Consider the following 25,763-nt stretch of genomic DNA (forward strand, 5'->3'; position numbering starts at 1 on the left):
ATGCAGTGGAGATGCCCTGCCCCCAAGTCTCATTATGAGAGCCAGTGAGAGCTGTTCCCTTGCTTGCTATGGCCTGTGGACAGGGAGATCTTCAGGGCCTCACATCTCCATTTCTTTCTGCCAGGGCTGACAATAACCTCTATGTTGAAGGTAGGGCTTTGGGAACATGAGAGAGAGGCAGGAGGACTCTGCCTGGGTGCCCTTGTCAGCCGTCCTCATGCCTGAAGGGCCTCCATTTGTTCTTGATGGGCACCTCCTCACCAGACTGCATGGTGTGCCAAGCTTGGGGACCCAGACAGTGTCAAGACAGTTCCTATTTGCAGGTGACCATGAACATGAGGAAAGAGCCTTACTAAAAGTAGAAGAAAACTAATAATCTGTGGAATGGATGAGCTTGTTAGGGAGGCACAGTCTCAGAGAACCAGGACTTGTGCTGAGAACAGTGTGATATGTAGGTGACTGCTCACCCCATGGAAGGCATCATTCACATGGCTTATGTCTCAGCATCCCATGAGGTGGACCATTTCACAATGGGAACCTGCGGCCCAGAGAACTAAATGCTTATGGAGCCAGGATTCAATACCAATTTTCAATAGACTCTTGGAGGGTAAAAAGTTTGGGACCCCATGTGACAAAGTCTGGGATCCCACCCTAACTGACCACATGTAATATTGTGGTGGCAGCCCTGGTTCAGATTACCTGCCAGCTGCCCATTCTGTCCCTTGGCAGAAAATATGCTGGCATGGCATCTGTTGGTAGGGATGTGTCCCCCAGCTTAGGGACTTTGTCCTTTTCCCTTACTGTGTGACTTGCCTTCCCAGACCAGTTCCTTAAATGAGGGACTAAATGAATGAGTGCCGTCCTGCTCTCTGCTGTCCTCAGGCATCTGTGACGTTTGGGGCTGGCGAGGATGTGCCCTGCTCCTCGTTGCTGATGGCTGTGTCTGTGATGATGTGAGGGTGAGGAGCTGTGACCTTGTAGGGATGGAAGTCATGAGCCAAGACAGGTGTCTCCATCATCATGTGTGAGTGCAGGTGATGACTTCAGAATACAGCTTGTGAGTGGGAGTGCTCGCACTCTGGAACTCCAAGAAGGAGTGGAGGTGATCGGCAGTGGTCTCTTGGAGCCACTGAGTGTCCCCTGTGTGTGGAATGGTATCACTGTGCCTATGAGAAGATTCATCTGCAACATCTCATGCCCCCAAATTAATCCATCTTGGTTCCCTAAAGATTCAGCTGCTGTACTTGGTGCTGGCATCTTCAAGCTGATTCCTGCAAATCTTGCATAAGCTTTTAGGGGAAGAGATTAGAGTCAGTGTTGTCCTGGACATGAGTTCTGAGGAGTGCTATTCTCTGAAACTGAGGAACCCACTACAGTTGTGGAGCACAGAGGCAAAGCCCAACCCTTCTTCCTAGAGCTGTCAGCTCCTTCCTTGCTACTCACTGGCCCCAACAGCGGGAGTGGGAGGAGAAGGGGATGCATTGAACTAGATATGAGATTTAGATTTTCAAGTGGTGAAGTTCATTCTGTGGAATCCTGGCTCTCCAGGGCCTTAGCCTTGTGAGAAAGGAAAGGGCAAGACTTTGGAAGCCTTCTCTTTCCTCCCAAAGTCTCCATTAGGGTAGGCTGTAATCTGAAACAAGGTAGCCATAAATCCACCACAGTATATGAGAAAGGCTGGAAAATATAGCCACCCCACCTTGGGGCAGACAGAAAGTAGGACAGCAAGCCATTGGCCAGAGACATGGGCAAGAATGGAGCAATGAGAGAGCGAGGTAGACAAAACTCCATGAGATGTGGGACCTGCGTGGGGGCCTGTGGGTCCCTGTAGGGAGCCACTGGTTGAGGGTAAAGGTAACCAGCCTCAGATGTGGCAAGGAAACCAGCCACCCACATCTGATAGCGGTACCAAGAGCCCTTGGACATGCTGGAGCAAGATCAAACATCAGTGGTTTGGGACTCTCTGAGGGATTGCTATGAGGCATGGCCCAGTAGATGTTTCTGCTAATGTATGGGCCGCAATAGATTATTAGCCTGGTCTGTTCATTGTTGTACCCTCTCCACCACCACCATAATTCCCCTCCTGCCCCTTCCCCTCATTCCCAGGCAAGGACAAGCTTCGCTTGCTGCTGCTGAGTCCCTGAAGCTCTGGTTCGCACTGCATGCTGAACTGCTTAGGGAAACACTTGCTGGAACCACGTCTGCCTGAGACAGTGTAAACACAAGTCCAAGTTTGCATGTAATGAGGAGGTCTCTGACCTCCCTGTGATGGCTTCTAGACCAGCCCAAACTTGAGAGCAGGTTACACATTGATAAAAAACCTTTTTGTCTTTAATCTCAGTCTCCAACCTTTGCTGTAGAATTTCTCCTTTTCCTGTCCTCAATGATGTTGAGTTATTAAATACTAGTCCAGGAAGGTTCAGTTCAAAATCTCAGTCTCATAGCCAGTTCAGTGCAGCCCTGTCTCCTCCCACTCACGCTGTTGGGGCCAGTGAGGGGCAAGGAGGGAACTGACAAACATCTTTACTCATTTCCTGGAATAGTCACAGAGAGCGCACCTCCAGGGCTGGTGGTCCATGGAGGCAGGCCCTGGAGTTATACAATGTGACATCACTGTCCGTTGCTTTCTGGCTACAACTGACTAGCAGCCCTGCTCATAGTGCCCCATCACTTAGTCCTTGACTGACTCTCACCCCTCTGATGGTTCTCTCTTCCCCTTCACTCCCCTAATCTTTTGCTTGTGTTAACAAGGGAGGCAGGATGACTCCTGGGCTGTTGGATCTGAACAAGCCCTGGAGAGGTTGTCTGGTCCCCATTATTTGGAGGCTGTCTTTTTAGCCTGGGGCTCCTGCTGCCTCTGGGCCTTTGGTTGCCACTTGGGGGGTGGTGAGAAAAGACCCTCCCCACACGTGCATGTGGCAGTGGCTGCTTGTGACAGCTGGAAGTCTGAGGGCTGCCCCTTGCTGCCTGAGAGGCTGCATGAGGCTGGCATGGCCCCCTCTCTACCTTTTTTCTAAGGGTCCTGGATCCGGGGTTGTGGTCAGACTAACATCTCCTGCAAGAATGTGAACGGAAAGCTAGTGGAGGTAGGCAAGTGGCCATGGCAGGTGAGCATCCTATTCCTGGGCATGAACATCTGCAGCGGCTCCCTCATCCACCACCAGTGGGTCCTTACAGCTGCGCACTGCTTACAGAGGTCAGTCAGGGTGGCCAGCGGTCTCAGGGGCTCTGATTTTTGGCCTGGGAGGCCCTGCTGAATCTAGTGATCTGGGAGTAGGGGCCTGGCTGGGTGGGCCTGGCTGGGTAGCCCTATGCTCAGCTTGTGTCTCTACCCATTCCATGTTTGACCTCACTGCTGGTGATCTGCCTCCTACCCATGACCCTGCAGATCCAAGGACCCCTTGTCATACTCCGTGAAGATGGGAGTTCAGAGCCTCTCAGAAAATGGTACCGAACTCCCAGTCACTCGCATCTTGATTCATGACGATTTCACTAACCTGTCCCAGGATCTTGCCCTCCTGAAGCTCAGGAACTCTGTCTCCTGGTCCCCCCTCATCCAGCCTGTCTGTCTACCTAACCCCAAACTCAAGCCATCTTTTGGATCCCTGTGCTGGATGATTGGGTGGGGAAAAGTGGATATTCACGGTAAGTGAAAGCAAGCTGAGGTCCCAAGACACCTGCCTCTTCAGAACATAGCTCCACCAGGGGCTCCTCCATCCCATTCCTTTATTCACTCCATCAACAAACATTTCCTGAGCACCTAAATGTGCCGCACATTGTCCCGAACTCTGTTGATGGGAGAATATATACAGCACCCTGGTGTAAAAGACACCCATGATGTCCATGGACCTCAGTTAAATCTAATGTCAAACTCTCCCCTTGCAGCCTGGAAGGAAATTAACTTTGTTACTGGGATTCCCTGTCTGCAGGTGGCACAGGGGCCATGGTCTTAGGGGCTACCTAGACATTGGATATCCATTTACACACTTGTTGCCTTGAGCACCAACATTTCCTGTCCCCTGTTGGTGTCACTCTGAGGTCCTAGAATTGAGGAGCCTTTGTGGGGTCCTGCCTTCCAGGGGGAGGCTCAGTCTAGGCTTTAGGGTCTTGCCACCTTGGCAGGTAGCAATGGAGCAGTGCTCAGCCACCCACTCATGCTCATGAAACCTGGATCCTTGGCTTCATTCAGTGCCTGGATGTTGTTCTGAGCCCCTCAGGAGACTTTTGCTTAGACTTTTTAATGAGCTTGGGCATTTTCAAAAGTCAGACTGCGGAGTGGGGCCTTTGTGAATCACTATCCTAGGAAATGGCCCTGCCTCCCTCATTATGAATCAGGATAGCTCCAAGATGGAGATGAGCTGAAGAGATGATGAGGCAGGATCTCTCTCTCTCTAGCGAACCCACAGTCCCCCTACAGCCTTCAGGAGGTGGCTGTCAAGATCATAAATAATGATATCTGCAATCAACAGTACAAGTTCCTCTTCTTGACAGACCAGAAGAAGTTACTTGGGAATGACATGATTTGTGCCAGCTCACATTTGGGCGTGGACACCTGTCAGGTGCGCAGTGTCTAGACTTGGGCAAGAAGGTGACTTTTAGGGGTCATGCATTCTTTCCCACATAGCACTGGGAGATTAAAAATCACCTTTCCCTGGGCTTCCGTTTTCCCACTCTGTAAAATAGGGATGAAAATACTTTTCACTCCTCTCCCCAATTATAGTTAATAATGGCAGTACTTACAGGGAGCTGATGGGTGATAGGCTGTGTGTACTTTCATCTTTAATAGTCATTGCCAAATTGTTTTCCAAAGTGATTGTATTAATCTATATTCTTATAGCAGTGTTTGAAAATTTCATTGCTCTATATCCTTGCCAATTTTTGGTATTGGTCAGGCTAAAATGTTTTCCATTCTGAGGATGAGAACTAGAGAAATAGTATCCTATGGTGGTTGCACATGTTCTAGTTACTAGTGTACTTGTGCATCCTTTCATATGTTTATTCATGATTCTTTTTCTGTGAGTCACTTGTTCAGATATTTTATACATTTTCTATTGTTTGCTGTTTTCTTTTGATTATGTTTTTATATTTTGGATACTGATTTTATGTTCATTATATATATTGAAAATATTTTCTTTTTGAAATCATTTTATATATACTGTCTTTGCTGAACAGCAATTGAGATTTTTTAAAACATTTTTTTGAAGTATGGTTGATTTACAGTGTTGTGTTAGCATTTAGTTTTTATTTCAGTCAAACATATATCCATTTTTTCCCCTTTGGCTTATGCTTATTTAAGAAATCCTTCATTTTCCTGAGGTTATAAAGACATTTTCCTATGTTTTCTTTTTCCTAAAAGTTTGGAAATTTTGGTTTCTACATTTAAGTCTTGAATCATGTGCATTCATTTCGTGAATAGTGAAAGTTAGAGGTCTATTTTAATTTATTTCTGTGTATGGACTACCAGTTTTCCCAATGTCATTCAGTGAAAAAACCATTTCCTCTATTGGCTGTCACCACTAATCTCATAAATCAAATTTCTGTATACACAGAGGATAATTTCTTGAGTTGGACATCTTAACTTTTTTTCATCTTTAGTACAAGTGTTTCTTTTGGTTTTTTAAAATTGAAGTATACTTGATTTATTGTGTTAGTTTCAGGTGTATAGCATAGCGATTCAGTGTTTTTGCAGATTATATTCCATTATAGGTTATTACATGATAATGAGTATAATTTCTGTCCTGTACAGTATATGTTTATTGCTTATCTCTTTTATATATATTGAATAGTAGTTTGTATCTGTTAACCCCATACCCCTAATTTGCTCCTCCCTGTGTCCCTTCTCCCTTTGGTAACCACAAGATTGTTTTCTGTATCAGTGACTGTGTTTCTGTTTTGTGTACAAAACAATACATTCATTTGTATTCTTTTTTAGATTCCACATATAAGTGATATCATATAGTATTCGTCTTTATCTGACTTATTTTACTAAGCATAATGTTCTCTAGGTTCATCTACATTCCAAGTGGCATTATTTCATTCTTTTTTATTGACTGAGTTATATTCCATTGTGTATGTGTAGGTATCATATCTCCTTAAGCCAAATGTCTGTTGATGGGCACTTGGGTTGCTTCCATGCTATTAAAGTGCTGCACTCAATATGCCAGCAAATTTGGAAAACAGCAGTGGCTATAGGACTGGAAAAGGTCAGTTTTCATTACAATCCCAAAGAAAGGCAATGCCAAAGAATGTTCAAACTACCACACAATTGCACTCATTTCACGTGCTAACAAGGTCATGCTCAAAATCCTCCAAGCTAGGCTTTAACAGTATGTGAAATGAGAACTTCCAGATATACAAGATGGATTTAGAAAAGGTAGAGTAACCAGAGATCAAATTGTCAACATCTGTTGGATCATAGAAAAAGCAAGAGAATTCCAGAAAAACATCTACTTCTGCTTCATTGACTACACTAAAGCCTTTGTGTGTATCACAACAAACTGTGGGGAATTCTTAAAGAGATAGGAATACCAGACAAACTTACCTGCCTACTGAGAAGCCTGTATGCAGGTCAATAAGCAATAGTTAGAACTGAACATGGAACAATAGACTGGTTCAAAATTGGGAAAAGAGTGTGTCAAAGCTGTTATTGTCACCCTGTTTATTTAACTTATATATGGAGTACATCATGTGAAATGCCGGGCTGAATGAAGCATAAGCTGGAATCAACATTGCCAGGAGAAATATCAATAACCTCAGGTATGCAGGTGACACCACCCTTATGGCAGAAAGTGGAAGAGGAACTAAAGAGCCTCTTGATGAAAGTAAAAGAGAAGAGTGAAAGTAAGTCTTTCAGTTATGTCTGATTCTTTGCGACCCCATGAACTATACAGTCCATGGAATTTTCTAGGCCAGAATACTGGAGTGGGTAACCTTTCCCTTCTCCAGGGGATCTTCCCAACCCAGTGACTGAACCCAGGTCTCCTGCATTGCAGTCAGATTCTTTACCAGCTGAGCCACAAGGGACGCCTAAGAATACTGGAGTGGGTGGCCTATCCCTTCTCTAGTGTATTTTCCTGACCCAGGAATCCAACCAGGGTCTCCTGAATTGAGGTTGGATTCTTTACCAACTGAGCTATCAGGGAAGCCTGGAGAGTGAAAAAGCTGGCTTAAAACTCAACATTCAAAAAAGTAAGATCATGGCATCTGATCACATCGCTTCATGGCAAATAGATGGGGAAAGAGTGGCAGACTTTATTTTCTTGGGCTCCAAAATCACTGCGGATGGTGACTGCAGCCGTGTAATTAAAAGACTCTCGCTCCTTGGAAGAGATGCTATGAGAAAGCTAGACAGCATATTAAAAAGCAGAGACGTTACTTTGCCGACAAAGTCCCCCTAGTCAAAGCTATGGTTTTTCCAGTAGTCATGTATGGATGTGAGAGTTGGGCCATAAAGAAGGCTGAGCGCCGAAGAATTGATGCTTTCCAACTGTGGTGTTGGAGAAGACTCTTGAGAGTCCCTTGGACTGCAAGGAGATCAAACCAGTCAATTCTAAAAAATATCAACCCTGAATATTCATTGGAAGGACTGATGCTGAAGCTGAGGTTCCAATACTTTGGCCACCTGATGTGAAGAATCAATTCATTGGAAAAGACCCTGATGCTGGAAAAGATAGAAGGCAGGAAAAGGGGATGACAGAGGATGAGATGGTTGGATGGCATCACCAACTCAATGGACATGAGTTTGAGTAAACTCTGGGAGACAGTGAAGGACAGGCAAGCCTGGCATGCTGCAGTCCATGCGGTCTCAAAGAGTCAGATACAATTGAGTGACTGAACAACAACAAATTAAATCTGTAGATTGCTTTGAGTAGTATGGCCATTTTAATAATGTTAATTTTGAAGTCCAAGAGCACAGATTATGTTTGCATTTCTTTCAGTCATCTTCAGTTTACTTCATCAGTGTTTTATGGTTCTCAGTGTACGGGTCTTTCACCTCCTTGGTTAAGATTATTCCTAGGGTTTTTTTACATGATTTTGAACAGGATGGTTTTTTTACTTTCTCTTTCAGATATTTCAGTAGGGTACAAAATTGCAACAAATTTCTGTATATTAATTTTGTATCCTGAAAACTTACTGAATTCATTTATTCTAAAAGTTTTGGATGGAAACTTTAGGGTTCTCAATATAGATTATCATGTCATCTGCAAATGTGACAATTTTATCTCTCCCCTTTCAATTTGCATATATTTTATTTCTTTTTCTTATCTGATTGCTATGGATAGGGCTTCCAGTACTATATTAAATAACAGTGACCAAAAAAAATAACAGTGACAAGAATGGGGATCCTTGTCTTCTTCCTGAATTCAGGAGGAAGGCTTTCAGCTTTTCACCATTGAATATTATGTTGGCCCTGATTTTGTCATAAATGACCTTTATCATGTTGAGATATGTTTCCTCTATACCCACTTTGATGAGGGTTTTTATTATGAATGGATATTGAATTTTATCGATGTATTTCTCAGCATCTACTGAGATGATCATGTGGGTTTTCTTTCATTTTGTTAGTGTAGTGTATCACATTAATTGGTTTGTGTATGTTAAACCATCCTGTGACCCTGGAGTAAATCCAATTTGATCATGGTGTATGATCTTTTTAATGTATTGTTTGATTCAGTTTGCTAATATTTTATTGAGGATTTGTGCATCTATATTCATAAAAGATGTTGACCTGTAATTTTCTTTTCTGATCTTTGTCTAGTTTTGATATTAGGGTAATGGTGGCCTCATAGAATGAATTTTGGAGTATCCCCTCCTCTTTAGTTTTTTGGAATAGCTGGAGAAGGATAGGTATAACTTGTTTTTTCTGTGTTTTATAGAATTCCTCACTGAAGCTGTTCAGACTTGAACCTCCAGGGAAGTCCCTAAAAATAAACTGATTCTTTTTTTTTTTTTTGCCTCATGTGGGATCTTAGTTCCAGGACGAAGGATCGAACCCATGCCCCCTCAGTGGAAGCACAGAGTCTTAACCACTGGACAGATCTGAACTTTTGTTTGCAGGCAGTGTTTTTGTTTGTTTTACAGAATCTGTTTCACTTGTAATGATTATGATTAGTCTATTCAAATTGTCTGTTTATTTTTGACTCAGTATTGGCAAGCTATATGTCTGTAGAAATTTGTCCAATTTTGTCCATTTCTTCCGTATTGTCCAACTTGTTGACATTTAAGTGTTTATAGTATTCTCTTATGATTTTTGTACATCTGTGATATTGATTGTTACCTCTTTTCTTTCTTTCTTATTTTGTTTATTTGGGTCCTCTTTTCTTTTTGGTGAGTCTGGCTAAATGTTTATCAATTTTGTTTATCTTTTCAAAAGAAACAGCCCTTGGTTTCATCCTTCTTTTCTATTTTTTAAAATCTCTGTTTTACTTATTTCATCTCTGGTCTTTATGATTTCCTTCCTTCTGCCAACTTTGGGTTTTCTTTGTTCTTTTTCTAATTCTTTTAGGTGGTAGGTTAGAGTGTTTATTTGAGATTTTTCTTTTTTTTCCTTGAGGAAGGCCTGTATCACTATAAACTTCTCTCAGAATGGTTTTGTCTTTGATATCATCATTGACTCATTGATTTTTAGTAGCATGTTGTTTAGCCTCCATATATTTTTTTCTGGTTTTTCTGTAGTTGATTTCTAGTTTTATATTGTTGTGGTCAGAAAGATGCTTGGTATAATTTCTATTCTATTAAATTTGTTGAGGTTGGTTTTGTGACCTAGTGTGTGAGATAACCTGGAGAACATTCCATGCTCACTTGAAAAGAGTGTGTATTCTATTTTTTTTTTTTTAAATGTGGTGTCCTGTAGATGTCAAGTACAACTGATCTTTGGTGTCACTTAGGAACTCTGTTGCCTTATTGATTTTCTTTCTGAATGATCTGTCCATTGAGATCAGTAAAGTATTTAAGTCTCCTACTGTTATTGCATTATTATCGGTTTCTCTCTTTATGTCTGTTAGTATTTGCTTTGTATTTAATTGCTCCTGTATTAAGTGTGTGTGTTAACAAGTGTAATATCCTCTTCTTGTACTGACCCCTTTATCATTATATAATGTGCTTCTTTGTCTTTTATTATGGCCTTTGTTTTAGAGTCTTTTCTGTCTCATATGAGTATTGCTACCCCCACCTTCTTGTCATTTCCATTTGCATGAAGTATCTTTTTCTGTCCCCTCACTTTCAGTCTGCATATGTCTTTTGCCCTGAAGTGAGTCTCTTGTAAGCAGCGAAATGAAAGGTCTCATTTTGTTTTTGGTATCCAGTAAGTCAACCTATGTCTTTTGATCAGAGGATTTAGTCCATTGACATTTAAAGTTTTTATTGGCAAGTATGTACTTATTGCTGTTTTATTCCTTGCTTTCCAGTGTGTTTGTAGTTCTTACTTGTTCCTTTCTTCTTCCTTTTGCTTTTCCAATGTGGCTTGATAATTTTCTTTAATAGTATGCTTTGAGGTCTTTTCTATTTGGTTTTTATGTATACACAACCTATAATAAGTATGTTTTTGATTTGTGGTTACCATGGAATTTATATATGTTGATCCATAATTAAATCTAGTTGCTTTAAAAAGAAGTCATTCAAGTTCAAATACATTCTAAAAGATCTATTTATTTACTCCCCTCCTCCAGATTTTGTGTTTTTGATGTCATATTTTACATCATCATGCTTGCCCCTTTACTGTTTATTGTAGTGATAGCTTACGGTGAACAGTGTCAGATTCGTGATCTTTGAAGAAGATTTAGCTTCGGGACCAGGGACCAGGCATGATCACTCAAGAGCTTTTGTGTAGCAGAATTTTATTAAAGTGAAAAAGGGACAGAAAAATCTTCTGACATAGACATCAGAAGGGGAACGGAAAGTGCCCCCCATCCCTAGTCTTAGCAAGGGAATTATATATTTTTTAATTGGTTATTACAATAAATCAAAGGAATGTCTCAAGGTTGTAAAGATCTTACTAGACCCACTCCCATAATATACATTTTAAGATAACAGGATTAGTCAGAAGGTTTTCAGGAAGAAGAAACATGTTCTCAAGCAGGCTACATTATTGTTATGTAATCCTTACTAAAGAATGTAGAAAAAAAAGTTTGTCCTTTCCTCCTCCTTGAGAGACCCAGGCCCCTTTCTCCTTCTTGGGGACCCCAGACCTTTTAATCAACCTGCCTAGGAATTGACTGTCTCAGTAGTTATAGTTGCTTTTATAGTTTTTTGTTTGTTTTTTATTCTATGTTTTGAATTATTTAAGTGATCGTCAGTGCTTACTATATAGTTTGCCTTTCCTATTGGGATTTTCCTTTCCCTATAGATTGTTTCTTTTCCTTTTTTTAAAAATATTAATTTATTTATTTTAATTGGAGGCTAATTACTTTACAACATTGTAGTGGTTTTGCCATACATTGACATGAATCCGCCACGGGTGTAAATGTGTTCCCCATCCTGAACCCCCCTCCCACCTCCCTCCCCATCCCATCCCTCTGGGTCATCCCAGTGCACCAGCCCCAAGCACCCTGTCTCATGCATCGAACCTGGACTGGCGATTCATACATATAATAATATACATGTTTCAGTGCCATTCTCCCAAATCATCCCACCCTCGCCCTCTCCCACAGAGTCCAAAAGACTGTTCTATACATCTGTGTCTCTTTTGCTGTCTTGCGTATAGGGTTATCATTACCATCTTTCTAAATTCCATATATATGCGTTAGTATACTGTATCGGTGTTTTTCTTTCTGGCTTACTTCACTCTGTATAATAGGCTCCAGTTTCATCCGCCTTATTAGAAGTGATTCAAATGTATTCTTTTTTAATGGCTGAGTAATATTCCATTGTGTGCGTGTACCACAGCTTCCTTATCCATTTGTCTGCTGATGGACATCTAGGTTGCTTCCATGTCCTGGCTATTATAAACAGTGCTGCAATGAGCACTGGGGTACACGTGTCTGTTTCAATTCTGGTTTCCTTGGTGTGTATGCCCAGCAGTGGGATTGCTGGGTCATATGGCAGTTCTCAGAGAAGGCAATGGCACCCCACTCCAGTACTCTTGCCTGGAAAATCCCGTGGACGGAGGAGCCTGGTAGGCTGCAGTCCATGGGGTCGCGAAGAGTCAGACACGACTGAGCGACTTCACTTTCACTTTTCACTTTCCTGCATTGGAGAAGGAAATGGCAACCCACTCCAGTGTTCTTGCCTGGAGAATCCCAGGGACAAGGGAGCCTGGTGGGCTGCCATCTATGGGGTCGCACAGAGTCGGACACGACTGAAGCAACTTAGCAGCAATAGCAGCATGGCAGTTCTATTTCCAGTTTTTTGAGGAATCTCCACACTGTTCTCCATAGTGGCTGTACTAGGTTGCATTCCCACCAACAGTGTAAGAGGGTTCCCTTTTCTCCACACCCTCTCCAGCATTTATTGTTTGTAAACTTTTGGATAGCAGCCATTCTGACTGGCGTGAAATGGTACCTCATTGTGGTTTTGATTTGCATTTCTCTGATAATGAGTGATGTTGAGCATCTTTTCATGCGTTTGTTAGCCATCTGTATGTCTTCTTTGGAGAAATGTCTGTTTAGTTCTTTGGCCCACTTTTTGATTGGGTCGTTTATTTTTCTGGAATTGAGCTGCAGGAGTTGCTTGTATATTTTTGAGATTGTTTGTCCGTTGCTTCGTTTGCTATTATTTTCTCCCATTCTGAAGGCTGTCTTTTCACCTTGCTTATAGTTTCCTTTGTTGTACAAAAGCTTTTAAGTTTAATTAGGTCCCATTTGTTTATTTTTGCTTTTATTTCCAATACTCTGGGAAGTGGGTCATAGAGGATCCTGCTGTGATTTATGTCAGAGAGTGTTTTGCCTATGTTTTCCTCCAGGAGTTTTATAGTTTCTGGTCTTATGTTTAGATCTTTAATCCATTTTGAGTTTATTTTTGTGTATGGTGTTAGAAAGTGTTCTAGTTTCATTCTTTTACAAGTGGTTGACCAGTTTTCCCAGCACCACTTGTTAAAGAGATTGTCTTTTCTCCATTGTATATTCTTGCCTCCTTTGTTGAAGATAAGGTGTCCATAGGTGCGTGGATTTATCTCTGGGCTTTCTATTTTGTTTCATTGATCTATATTTCTGTCTTTGTGCCAGTACCATACTGTTTCTTTTCCATTTAGAGAAGATGCTCAACACTTCTTTTAGAATCGTTTAGTGTAACTGAATTCTTTTAGTGTTGCTTGTCTGAGAAATTTTTTCTCTCTATTTCTGTTGTAAATTATAATCTTGTTGGGTAGAGTATCCTAGGTTTCAGGTCTTTCCCTTTTCATGAATTTGAGTATATTATGCCACTTCCTTCTGGTCTGCAAAGCTTTTGCAGAGAAATCAACTGATAGCTTTAAGGGGGTTCCCTTGTACATGACTCTGTTTTTCTCTTGCTGCCTTTAGGATTCTCTCTTTAACTTTTGCCATTAAAAATATTTATTTATTTATGGCTGTGTTGGTTATATGTTGCTGTGAGAACTTTCTCTAGTTTCAGCAAGTGGGGGCTAGTAGTTGTGATGCAAAGGCCTCTCATTGTGATGACTTCTCTTGTTGCAGAGTGTGGGCTCTAGGGTGGGTGGGCTTCAGTAGTTGTGGTGCACAGGCTTAGTTGCCCCACTACATGTGGAACCTTCCCAGACTAGGGATCCAACCCATATCCCCTGTGTTGCAAGGTGGATTTTTAACCACTGGACCACCAGGGAAGCCCTGCTTTTTGCCATTTTAGCTACAATATGTATTGGTGTGGGAATGTTTTGATTCATTTTGTTTGGGACCCTCTGTGCTTTCTGTACCTGGATATGTTTCCTCCTTTAGGCTTAGGAATTTTTTAGCCATAATTTCTTCAAATACATTTTCTTTTTATAAAAATTATTTTATTTATTTATTTGACTGTGCTGGGTCTTTCTTAATGCATGGGCTTTCACTAGTTGTGGCAAGTAGGGGCTATTCTTCATTGTGGTGTGTGGGCTTCTTATTGTGGTGGCTTCTCTTATTGCAGAGCATGGGCTCTAGGCACACAGGCTTTAGTAGTTGTGGGGCATGGGCTCAGTAGTTGTGGCTCATGGGCTCAGTTGATCCGCGGCATGTGGGATCTTCCTGGACCAGAGATTGAACTCATGTCCTCTGCATTGGCAGGCGGAATCCCAATCACTGGACCACCAGGGAAGTTCCTTCAAATACATTTTCAATCCCCTTCTCTCTCTTCTCCTTCTGGAATCCCTGTTATGCATACATTGGCACCTTTTATATTATACCCATAGATCTCATATTTTGCTTTATTTATTTATTTTTTTGGTTTTTCATTTGTCTCTCTGCTGTTCAGTTTTGGTGATTTCCATCATTCTATCTTCCAGATCTCTTATGTATTCTTCTTTGTTACTTTGTTGGCTATTCATTACCTCTAGAGTGCCTTTTATCTCAGAAATTGATTTATCTATTTTTGATTGGGCCTTCTTTGTAGTTCTACTTTCTTGTTAAAATCATCTATGTTTATACTGATATTCTTTCTCAATTCATTTAGCATTTTTATTACCAACTTAAAAAACATTTATTTACTTGGCTGCACCAGATCTTAGTTGTGGCACAGAGAATTGTCAGTGTTCATTTCAGCTTGTGGTATCTTTAGTTGGGACATGAGAACTCTTAGTTGCAGCACGTGGGGTCTAGTTCCTTGACCAGGAATTGAACCCAGGCCCCCTGCATTGGGCATGCAGAGTCTTAGCCACTGGACCACCAAGGAAGTCCCTATTACCAACTTTTTGAACTCAGTGTCTGATAGACTGAAGATCTCTGTTTCATTATTTGTTCAGGGGTTTCCTTTTGTTCTTTCAGCTGGGAGTAAATTTCTTTCTTTTAATTTTACTTAACTTTCTCTGTCTCTATGAATTTAGGTGAAACACAGTTGTCTGTTGTGGTCTTGAAGGGGTGGTGTTTTTATGTGGAAATGTCCCTTTGTAGACTGTGTGTGCCCAAGTGTCTTTGGTGTGAAGGCTGGATTTGATGTAGATGCCAGCCAAGTCTTTCCTCATGGTGTGCTGGCCACTATCACCTTGATGAAAGGTGTGGCTGCTGTTAGAGGAGCTAGAGACTGTGCAGGGTGTGAGCTGGGACTTCCTCTCTGCTCCCTGGCTGTGGCTGCCCCGTCAGGGGTGGGGTTTGCTCCCACATTGCTAGGAAACCCTGAGGTCGAGTTCAAGCTAATTCTGTTCCCTTTAAGTATGTGATTTTCTTCTCCCTACACTGGGGCTTTTGCCCCAAAGGAAGGGAGTGCTGAAGTAGTGGGGCTTGTGTGCTTACACAGGTCTGTTGCACTGCCAGTATAGGCTTCTGGGGCTCTGCTCACACATAGCCCAAGATTGAGTCTTTTCCCCTGCTTGGTTGTCCCACATCTGGTGCTGTGTCGTAGTGTGGAATGGGAGTGGGGATGGTGGTGTTGGTTGCAAGGGTTCAAGTGGCTGTACTGCCACCAGAGGTCCAGGCTGTCTCTGTGGTGCTGTTTGAGTAAGTGCCAACCATGGCCACCGTCCCCACATCTGGACCCCACCCCAGACCCCTGTCCTGCCTCTGCCTTGCTAGACTGAGTCTTTTCCCAGGACCCAGCTGCCCTCCATTCTGTGCCAAGCTGTGGCATCACGTGAGTGGGGTTTAAGTTTAAGGCAGTAAGGCAGCAGTCATTAGGCAGACGTCTCTCTAACTTGTCATTAAGCTAGCACTGGCACACTCCTTGTGCGTGACATCTAGGCTTCTCCTGCCGATCTGTCCCAGTGGTTCTCGCAACAGCCAGGGGGGCTTGTCTCCTCCATGTAGGATCCCAGAACTGGGATGGCCAGTCTATGGCTTGACTTGCTCACTCCTCAAGGTGAGGTTTTACTGTGAAGTCTTTCTTCTCCTCTTAAGCCCCTTCCAGGGGCACAGGTCCTGACCCGACGCTTTTTTTCCTGTCGCACTTGGTTACATGGGGATCCTTCTTGCAGCCTTGGTTGTCCAGGAGTTCTGCCAGTTCCAGATTTATCTTTTTTAGTTTCTTTTTCCGTATGGAGCATTACAGAGTATTGAGTAGAGTTCCCTGTGCTATACAGTAGGTCCCCATTGGTTATCTACTGAGAAGTTTAACTTTAAATCAAGTCTAGCTTTGTGCTCGGAGAAGGCAATGGCACCCCACTCCAGTACCCTTGCCTGGCAAGTCCCATGGACAGAGGGGCCTGGTAGGCTGCAGTCCATGGGGTCGCGAAGAGTCAGACACGACTGAGCGACTTCACTTTCACTTTTCACTTTCATGCATTGGAGAAGGCAATGGCAACCCACTCCAGTGTTCTTGCCTGGAGAATCCCAGGGACGGGGGAGCCTGGTGGGCTGCCGTCTATGGGGTCGCATAGAGTCGGACACGACTGAAGCGACTTAGTAGTAGTAGTAGCTTTGTGCTTATTGTGTGGATGTGTATATTCTGATTTCTAAACTGAGAAGTTTATATGACAATGTAATCACAGTGATTATGATTACAATAATCACAGTGAGCAAAACATTCTGATTCTGCCCAGTTTTTACCCAGGATCAAGGAAATACATTTTAAAGGAACAAAAGGGGTACAAATGAAGATGCTTATTGTGTTCAGTGTACCATTTACACTTTTCCCTGTCCTTTACCCATGTTCTAGTAAACTACTTTTCTTTTTATTGATTTGTAAAAACTGTAGATATTATATGCTGTGGTAATTACTGGTAAGAAACATCATGTCTTTTTCAACTTAATTTTAGTGGCTTATAAAATATGTGTATGTACACACGTACTTATGGATAGAGAAGATAGAACAAATATGGTTAAACATTAAATCAGTGGGTCTGAGTAAAAATATTATACTCATAACTTTTTTGTAAGTTTTTTTTATTAATTAATTAATTTTATTTTTGGTTCCACTGGGTCTTAGTTGCTGTGCTCGGGCTTCCTCTAGTTGCAGCGAGTAGGGGCTGCCCGTTGTTGCAGTGGGGCGCTGGTTTCTGACTGCAGTGGCTTCTCTTGTGGAGCACAGGCTCTAGGCTTGGGCTTTAATAGTTGTGGTGCATGGGCTTAGTTGCTCTGGGCATGTGGAATCTTCCTAGACCAGGGATCAAACTCATGTCCCCAGCATTGGCAGGCGGATTCCTATCTACTGCACTGCCAGGGAAGTCCTATAAGTCTTAAATTACTTCGAAATCAACTCCTGCAGCTCAATTCCAGAAAAATAAATGACCCAATCAAGAAATGGACCAAAGAACTAAACAGACATTTCTCCAAAGAAGACATACAGATGGCTAACAAACACATGAAAAGATGCTCAACATCACTCATTATTAGAGAAATGCAAATCAAAACCACAATGAGGTATCATTTCACACCAGTCAGAATGGCTGCTATCCAAAAGTCTACAAGCAATAAATGCTGGAGAGGGTGTGGAGAAAAGGGAACCCTCTTACACTGTTGGTGGGAATGCAAACTAGTACAGCCACTATGGAGAACAGTGTGGAGATTCCTTAAAAAACTGGGAATAGAACTGCCATATGACCCAGCAATCCCACTGCTGGGCATACACACCGAGGAAACCAGAATTGAAAGAGACGCGTGTACCCCAATGTTCATCGCAGCACTGTTTACAATAGCCAGGACATGGAAGCAACCTAGATGTCCATCAGCAGACGAATGGATAAGGAAGCCGTGGTACATATACACAATGGAATATTACTCAGCCATTAAAAAAAATACATTTGAATCGGTTCTATTGAGATGGATGAAACTGGAGCCCATTATACAGAGTGAAGTAAGCCAGAAAGAAAAACACCAATACAGTATACTAATGCATATATATGGAATTTGAAAAATGGTAACGATAACCCTATATGCGAGACAGAATGAGAGACACAGATGCATAGAACAGTCTTATGGACTCTGAGGGAGAAGGTGAGGGTGGGACGTTCTGGGAGAATAGCATTGAAACATGTATATTATCATATGTGAAACAGAACACCATTCCATGTTCGATGCATGAGACAAATGCTCAGGGCTGGGGCAATGGGATGACCCAGAGGGATGGGATGGGGAGGGAGGTGGGTGGGGGGTCCAGGAAGGGGAACACATGTAAACCCATGGCTGATTCATGTCAATGTATGGCAAAAACTATTACAATATTGTAAAGTAATTAGCCCCCAACTAAAATAAATAAATTTATTAAAAAAAAAATTACTTCAAAATCAAAAGTTTTTTTTTTTCAACTTTGGAAGCAGGAAGTTTTAACCCTTTGTGAAATGCTTTACAATTTCACCCTACTTGTTCATGATTTACCTTCTTTGGGTGTGGATTTGTTCTCATAGAGTTAATTAAAATTTCCATATGTTCACATTTATCATTATTTCCCTTAGTGATTGTAGTTTTTGTGCTGTGCTTAGAAATCTTTCCCACCCTAAGATTTTAAAAATTCTCATACATGTTCTTAATTATTTTCTTTAAATATTTTAATTTTGATTCATCTGGAAGGGTGAGAGAAGAAACCAGTTACGTCAACAATTTTTATTGAATATTCTTTTGGGGCAATGAATTAGAAATGTCCTCTTTATTATATGATACATTTCCATCTTATTTTGTGTATTTCTTCCCTTTGCAGTCTCATTCCTATGCCACCACCACTGTTTTAAAATTATTATAGCTCTACATTTCCTTTTTGTGTGTGGTAAGGGAAGTCCTCCTTTATTATTTTTCTTTTTTAAAAAAATGTATTTATTTTAGTTGGAGGCTAATTACTTTACAATATTGTAGTGGTTTTTGCCATACACTGATATGAATCAGCCATGGGTTTACACGTGTTCCCCATCCTGAACCCTCCTCCCACCTCCCTCCCCATCCCATCGCTCTGGGTCATCCCAGTGCACCAGCCCTGAGCACCCTGTTGCATGCATCAAACCTGGACTGGTGATCTGTATTATTTTTCTTTTAAAGAATTTACCTGGATGTTCTCCCATGTTCATTCTAATTGAACAATCTTTGTCTCAAGGTATTTTCTAATTTCTTCTTTGATTTCATTATTGACCCATTGATGTTTTAGTAGCATGTTGTATAGTCTCCATATGTTCTTTTTTCCCCATTTTCTCTTGAACAGTCTTAGTATAATATAAAAGGAAAATCATACGGTGATTTTGGTGGAAATTAATAGACTGATTTAGGGAAAATAGACCCTATTTTGCTTTATTTCTTTGTGTCCCTAGAGCAAGAGTTTATATAGCTTTCTCCATATAGTTATTGCATGCCTGCTTCTTAAGTTTATTCCTAGGTGTTTTATGTCACAACTCTATTGTGAGCAGTATTTTTTTTCAGTGTGTTTTCTGTTTGTATTATATCAATATATTGATTTCTGTGTGTATTTACTTTGTAGTAGGCAAACTTCCTAGGTATAGTGGATTCTCTTTAATTTTGTAGACCCAGAGACATATCATCTACAAACAGTGAAAAATTTGTCTCTTACTTTTCAATATTATGCCTCTTATTTCTTTTTCTATTGTATTGCAATGTCAAAAATCATATTCCAGAACAATTCCTCTGTCTTCCATGAGACACTGTGCTATCTTGTTTTAGTTATATGTCTTATAAACAATATACGGCTCAGTGCCTTATACTTTCCAACACAGTTGGGAGGCTTTCCTTTAATCCATTTACCAAGAAGAAGGTTTCTTTTTGTACCCCTCACTTTATGTATTGGTTTGATTTTTTTTTTCCACTCCACTTTTTCCCTATAGTGGTTTAAAAGTTGTTGTATCTCAGTGTCATTCTCCTGTTGGTCACCTGATATTTTCCACACATGTATTTAAATTTAACACCCAGAGTTAATCAATGTCTACAGCTTCCTCAGCAGAACAAGAACCTTCCTTCCTTTTGACTTGCCCCACTTCCATCCACCAGACTCATTTTGTTGAAAACATCTAGGAGTTCAGCTCACTGAACCCTTTTATTATATCCCAAGAGTTTTTGTTGACTCTCTTGGGCTTTCCAGGTCTATGCCCATATGAGCTATGATTAGTGATGATTTTGCCTCTTTCGTTTTCATGATTTTTACTTTTTCCATTATTCTGGGTACTGTCCCTGAAAGCAGCCTGGAATTGTGGCTCTGCTTTTTCTTGTTGCTGACCTTCTTGGACGTGCTTCCCACACTTCATTATGAAGCATCTTGCTAACATGGCATATCACCTGTGGAGGAGAGAGCGATTGCTTTCTGTTTCACTGTGGCATTTTATTTCAGGAACAAACGCTAAACGTCATAAAACGTGTTTTCTGCAGCTATCAAGATGACTCTATACTCTTCAGCATGCTAAGTTTGTTCTATGAACAGGTTCCTCATGTCCGTTTACCCTGCCTGCTAGGATCAGCCCTCCCTGGTCATAGTGTGCTTTGGTTTCATTCATCTGTTGTATTCAGATTTATAATATCCTTTTTCAGGATATGTTTAATTTATTTCTTCATCCAACAGACCACCCTGTACTGGGCCCTGGACCAGGCACAGGATAGTGCTGGTGCATAGCCCAGGAAAGGTACTGGCCCGGGAACAGCAGTCCTGTGAGACATCATACACGCAGTCTTTGCAATGTGTTTTGTTTTCCTCCAGTGAGACTGGACTGCATTTGAAGTGTGTTGAGAAAGGCACTCCCCTTGTCAAATTATAGAGTCACAACTATGCTTCACTTAAAAGTACAATCTGTGTTCTAGAACATTTGAAATGACATAAATTATCTGCTCCTTGAACTCTAGAAAGAAGTTGCCTATAAAACCACATAGACCTGTTCTCATTTGAATGGGTAGTTCTTGAGCAGTATTTTACGTTATTTTGTCCATGGTTATTGGTTTATGATTTGTATTTTCTTAGAAATTATTCATTTCATCTGGAATTTAAATCAATAAAGAGAAAGTTATAAACAGTCTTGAGATCCTAGAAAGTGTATTTTCCCTGGATCTGATTTTAATCTCTTCTACTTACACTACAAAATATTTGCATTTTCCTTCTCTTTCAGTTTTCCTTGGTAGGACTTAAAAGGTGTTTATCTATTCTGTTGTTTTTTAAGAAAAAGTGATTGATTTTATTTCTCAAGTCTATGATTTTTTTGCTTTCTAATGCATGACATCTCCTTTTTGCCTTTATTAATTCCATTGTAAGTGTCTTCAGCTGAATGTGCAGTGATAAATAATTGATAATAATTTATTTTCATTCCCTCTTGTTTGATGTTAAAAGTATTTAGACTAAGACTATTCTGTGTGCAATTTTGGCCCACTTCCCATGGGCTTTGCAATATATGGTATTCTTATCTTTCTGCATTCCAATTGTAGATTTTAATTCTGTTTTTACTTTAGCATTTTTGAAAGTTTATTTTTTTCCCCTCTGATGGGGGCGTTTCACATTTTGTTATTAGGTTCTGTCTTTATTTCACTGTGGTAAGAGAATGTCCACATACGATCTTTCTTTTGCCTTCCAATTTTCTCTCTCTTTCTCTGTGAGTTTTCTTTAACTCTGGATTCCCAGAGTCCAGTCAACCATATCTCTCAGGTAAGCGTCCTCACACTATTACTAGCTTAATTATCACTGGCTTGATTTTCCCCTTCATCTTCCATTTTCTCTCCCCACATAAGGACCCTACTGAAATGTGTTTAGTAATGTCTTTAAAGATGTCTGTATCTTTGAAAAATGTGTAGCGTGATGTTTGGGTATTTTAATTTATATAACTGATGGTGTTCTACATTCCTCTCCTGTATTTGTTTGTTGAGGAATCTCAGTTTGTTAGAGAATCCACATTAGTTTTATTCTCTCGAGTCATTTCCCCTGTGTGCCCTATGTCAAATCTTTCTCTCTTCTCCATTTTGGGAGGAGCCCATAATTTTCAGTTACTTTCAGTTAGTAAATGCCTTGTCCTATTATAAGTCTCAATTTAAAAATCAGTTTGATTTAAACTTCACCAAGCCCGCTCTACCTCCCTGGAGTTTTGTTATGGAGGGGTCCAAATTAATTTTTCTCTGTCAGTTTCCCTACCATCTACAACAGAGACCTCCTTTTCCACAGTCATGACACTTTCTGGAGCATGTGCCAAGTTTCCTCACTTGCAGGCCTCTGGCTGGCTCTCCATTACCCCAGTGGTCTATTTTTCTGTTTCTGTGCTAGTGCCATAGTTTGTATAATTATAGCTTTGAAATAGATCTAACTCTGGTTAGATATATCTCCAGTCCCCAGCCTCTCCAGTTTGCTCTTTTTTTCTCAAACTTGTCGTAGAATTCATGGCCTTTATCCTTAAATATTAGTTCTAGAATCAGATTGTCAAGGTCCTGAAAAAATCCTGGTAGCATTTTATTTGGAATTGCTTGAATGTTAGAGGTCAACGCAAGAACTGACATTGTCACAATATTTTGACTGTTTTACTCTCTAATGAATAGAGATAAAAGATATTTATAAAATGTGTTTGGAGAATAAAGAATAACACAGTCAACACCCATACCTTCACCACCAAGCCTACAAAATAGTGCATCACCAGAAACTTTGAGGCCCTCATGATGATTTCTGAATACCAAACTGTGAAGGCTCTGATGCTGCTTTTGGTTTTTTCTGCTGGCTGGCATTTGCTCTTGGTGCCTCAACTTCCCTGTGTGCGGGGTGATGTTTTAAGAGTGATGACATGCTGTTTAGAGTATTCTTCATGGGAGTTCACTGAAGCATGGCTTGAAAAGTGAGGTCCTTCAGACAGAATCTATATTTGCTTCTGCCAGGTACCAGGGCATAAAGCCAACCAAGAACCGCTTTAAATGATGTTCTTGGCTCAATTTTTTTTAATCACCCAGACAGTGTGAATTTGAATTACAAGTTCACATGAGGGCAGGTGTTCCCAGTTTATCCTCACGCAGAAGGTGTGGTCCTTTTTGGCAGGAATAGCTTTTTGCAGGAGGTTTCCTCTTGGGCTCCCCATCTTGAGCAGGCTCTGGGTTTTGCATTTTGTCTTTTGCACCCATGAATGAGGCTGTGAAAACCAAAGCTCAGTTTCACTGGGTTTCGCCCATGGCCTTGGGGCAAAAAGTCATCTTCTGGGCTTTGCTGTCAGCTCTCTGGGTTTCAGCCCTCCCTTGGGTTTTGCAATCTGAGGAGTCTATTTTCTTGCCCGCTTACCCATGCATTTAAAATGATAATTAAAAAAAACTCACATGTTATCTTCAGCAAGGTGGGATAGATGATCTAGCCTTCCATGCTGCAGGAAGCCAGATGCTGAGAATTGACAGTTTTACATTGTTTTAAATTGCCTCACCTAAGAATAATAGTATATCTGTTCATTAATGTAGATATTCCTTTATCTTACTAAGTATGATTTTGTTGTTTTTCCTTACACATCTTATGCACTCTTCATTAGATTATGTCTTATGAGACGGTAGCCCACCAGGCTCCTCTGTCCCTGGGATTCTCCAGGCAAGAATACTGGAGTGGGTTGCCATTTCCTTCTCCAAATCTTGGTTTACATTACATTAAAATATATATGTATACATATAGGGAGGGACGGAGAACATGGGCTATTTTTCTGATTTATAAAACTTTTCAACAAAACTGAAGAGTGTAGGATAGTTTAAAAAATCATAAACCCATCATCAGCAGAAATAAAAGCTGTTACCTTTTGATGTTTGCTGTTGTAAACTTTATTCTTACATTTGTCTCTGCTTTGCACGAAAAGAGAGGGGGCAGATTTGCATTGCAAACAGTTCATTATGCTAGCAGGATGGTAGGAAAGGAGAAAGTCAAGGGTAACAACTTGGAGGCCCACCACAATTTAGAGAGAGGGCAGAAGAGGGGACTGCGGAGTTATGGTCAGAGGGTTAGCAGGGGAGTGAAGAGAGAGGCCAGTGTGATCCTGAGCTCAAGCCCCAGAACAGTGCTTCCATGTCACAGGGCAGGCTCATAGCTATGCCTCATTATCAGGGACAGCACAGGCCTAATAAGGCTTGTGTTAAGGACATGGCCTGGGAAGGTGCAAGTTTATTTGTCCAGGACCTGCAAGGAGGCCCTCCTGCTGTCTCTCTTATGCCGCCCTTGCTCCCCTCCTCAGGGTAACTCTGGCAATTCCCTGGTCTGCCAAATGAACAACGCCTGGATTCAGATGGGGGTGGTGAGCTGGAGCTTTAGCTGCAACCGGCGCCACTTCCCGGGTGTCTACACCAGCACCTCCTACTTCACTGACTGGATGAAGCAGCAGATCGGTGATGTGAAGTTCGTTAGCAGGGCCGCGCCAGCCTTCCTTAGCCCGGTCTTCCTCACTAGCTCCATCCTGCTGGTCTCCTTGGGCTGCCTGTGGCTCCTGTGAGTGATGTTTCCCGGGTGGTCCCTCCCGGATGCAGCTGCTTCCTACCCTCTGTCTGTCCTGGGAAGTGGAAACGGAGGAGCACAGGACATCAGGGCAAGTCCATGAGGGAGGGTTCCAGAGCCACTGTTTTTTCAATTGTTCAATGAAGATGCTCTTGAACTTTGTGTCAGTGAAGTCATCATCTTTTTTCTTGACTTTGGCCAGACCCTCAGAGCCTTCCCAACCCCAAGAGGCCTGGCTGTTTTCTCAAGGGGAGCCTCCCTGATAGCCTTCCTTGTACTTGTACTCATCCCATTCCCCTCTCTGGGCTACAGTTTCCTCTTCTACCAATATGAAGCTGGACTCTGTGATCCCCACTCCCTGCTTAGTAATCCCAGCACTCCAGCAATCCCCAGGTCCCCATGGCCCTCCCCTGGGTCTCTGACTAACAGTTTCCCCTCAGTTCCATACCATGAGGGTTGGTTTCTTCCCAGGAAACTCAAAATGACCAAACCTGCACTTGTGGACTCAGTTCCAGAATCTGTGGGCCTCTCCCAAGCCCTCATATCACGCTAAGAGTCTACAGAGCTTGACCAGTTCCTCTTCCCTCCCCGGCAGGAATGAGTGATGATGGGGGGCAGGGAGGGGCAAGGCAGAGCGCCTGCTTAGGTGACTGTTGGGGGTGACTGCACCCTAAGCTCCTGAGCTGCCTTAGTGACATCTGTCATACTCTGAAGAGGAAGAACAGGCCCAAGCTAGCCATACTGAGAGGGCAGAGCCCTACCACCTCAGTGGGAGGTAGCATGGGAGCCCATCAGGCCTGGTGGGCCTCAGGTTCACAGTGGCCGGCTATCCTTGCCCTCGGGCTCCAGAGCATAGTAGGTGTGGTTTGCTGGAGACTGGAGTACTGAATGGCCAGCCCTATTGTCTGTCCCAAGAGAGCAGGCCCTGGCAAAAGTTAGATTGTTCTAGTCTGATTTAACTTTCACCTTTTATTGGGCTAGAATCTCGCAACAGCTTTGAACCAAAACTTCTCATAGGATTTCCCCAGACTACCTTTTAACTGTATTATCCATCTGTGTCACTGAGCCATCAAAATGTTCCCCGACTTCCAGCGTACCAAGAAGAGCCCGTTGGTTACCATCACTCTCTTACTGTCTTTGGAAACCTCACCTGTGCCATCTTTCTAAGCGGATGGATCTGCAAGGGAAGGGCATTTGCTGAATGGAGGTTGAGGGTGGGGGCGGGGGGGGAACAATGCTTAAAACTATGCACTTTTGAAAAATCGTTATTGAAAACATTTCAATCTGCTTAATTTCAGTACCCTGGGGCAAGGCCCCACTAAAGTTACCAGACTGGAGGGCAGATGGGACCGCTTGGAAATCCCGGATGCCAGCCC

The 25,763-nt window shown here is 42.0% G+C and overlaps 1 protein-coding gene across 1 annotated transcript; it reads left to right on the top strand.

Moving 5' to 3' along the window:
- Positions 1-24,549, top strand: LOC145520146 (putative serine protease 46). Its single transcript, XM_081525928.1, has 5 exons — positions 1-150; positions 3,019-3,196; positions 3,389-3,645; positions 4,396-4,559; positions 24,131-24,549. Exons 1-5 carry the CDS (start codon positions 69-71, stop codon positions 24,383-24,385), a joined length of 936 nt encoding a protein of 311 aa, XP_081382054.1. The 5' UTR covers positions 1-68; the 3' UTR covers positions 24,386-24,549.
- The last annotated feature ends 1,214 nt before the right edge of the window (positions 24,550-25,763 follow it).

This window comes from Giraffa tippelskirchi, chromosome 9, assembly GCF_054371585.1.
Source record: "Giraffa tippelskirchi isolate mGirTip1 chromosome 9, T2T-mGirTip1v1.2.pri, whole genome shotgun sequence".
Classification (NCBI taxonomy): domain Eukaryota; kingdom Metazoa; phylum Chordata; class Mammalia; order Artiodactyla; family Giraffidae; genus Giraffa; species Giraffa tippelskirchi.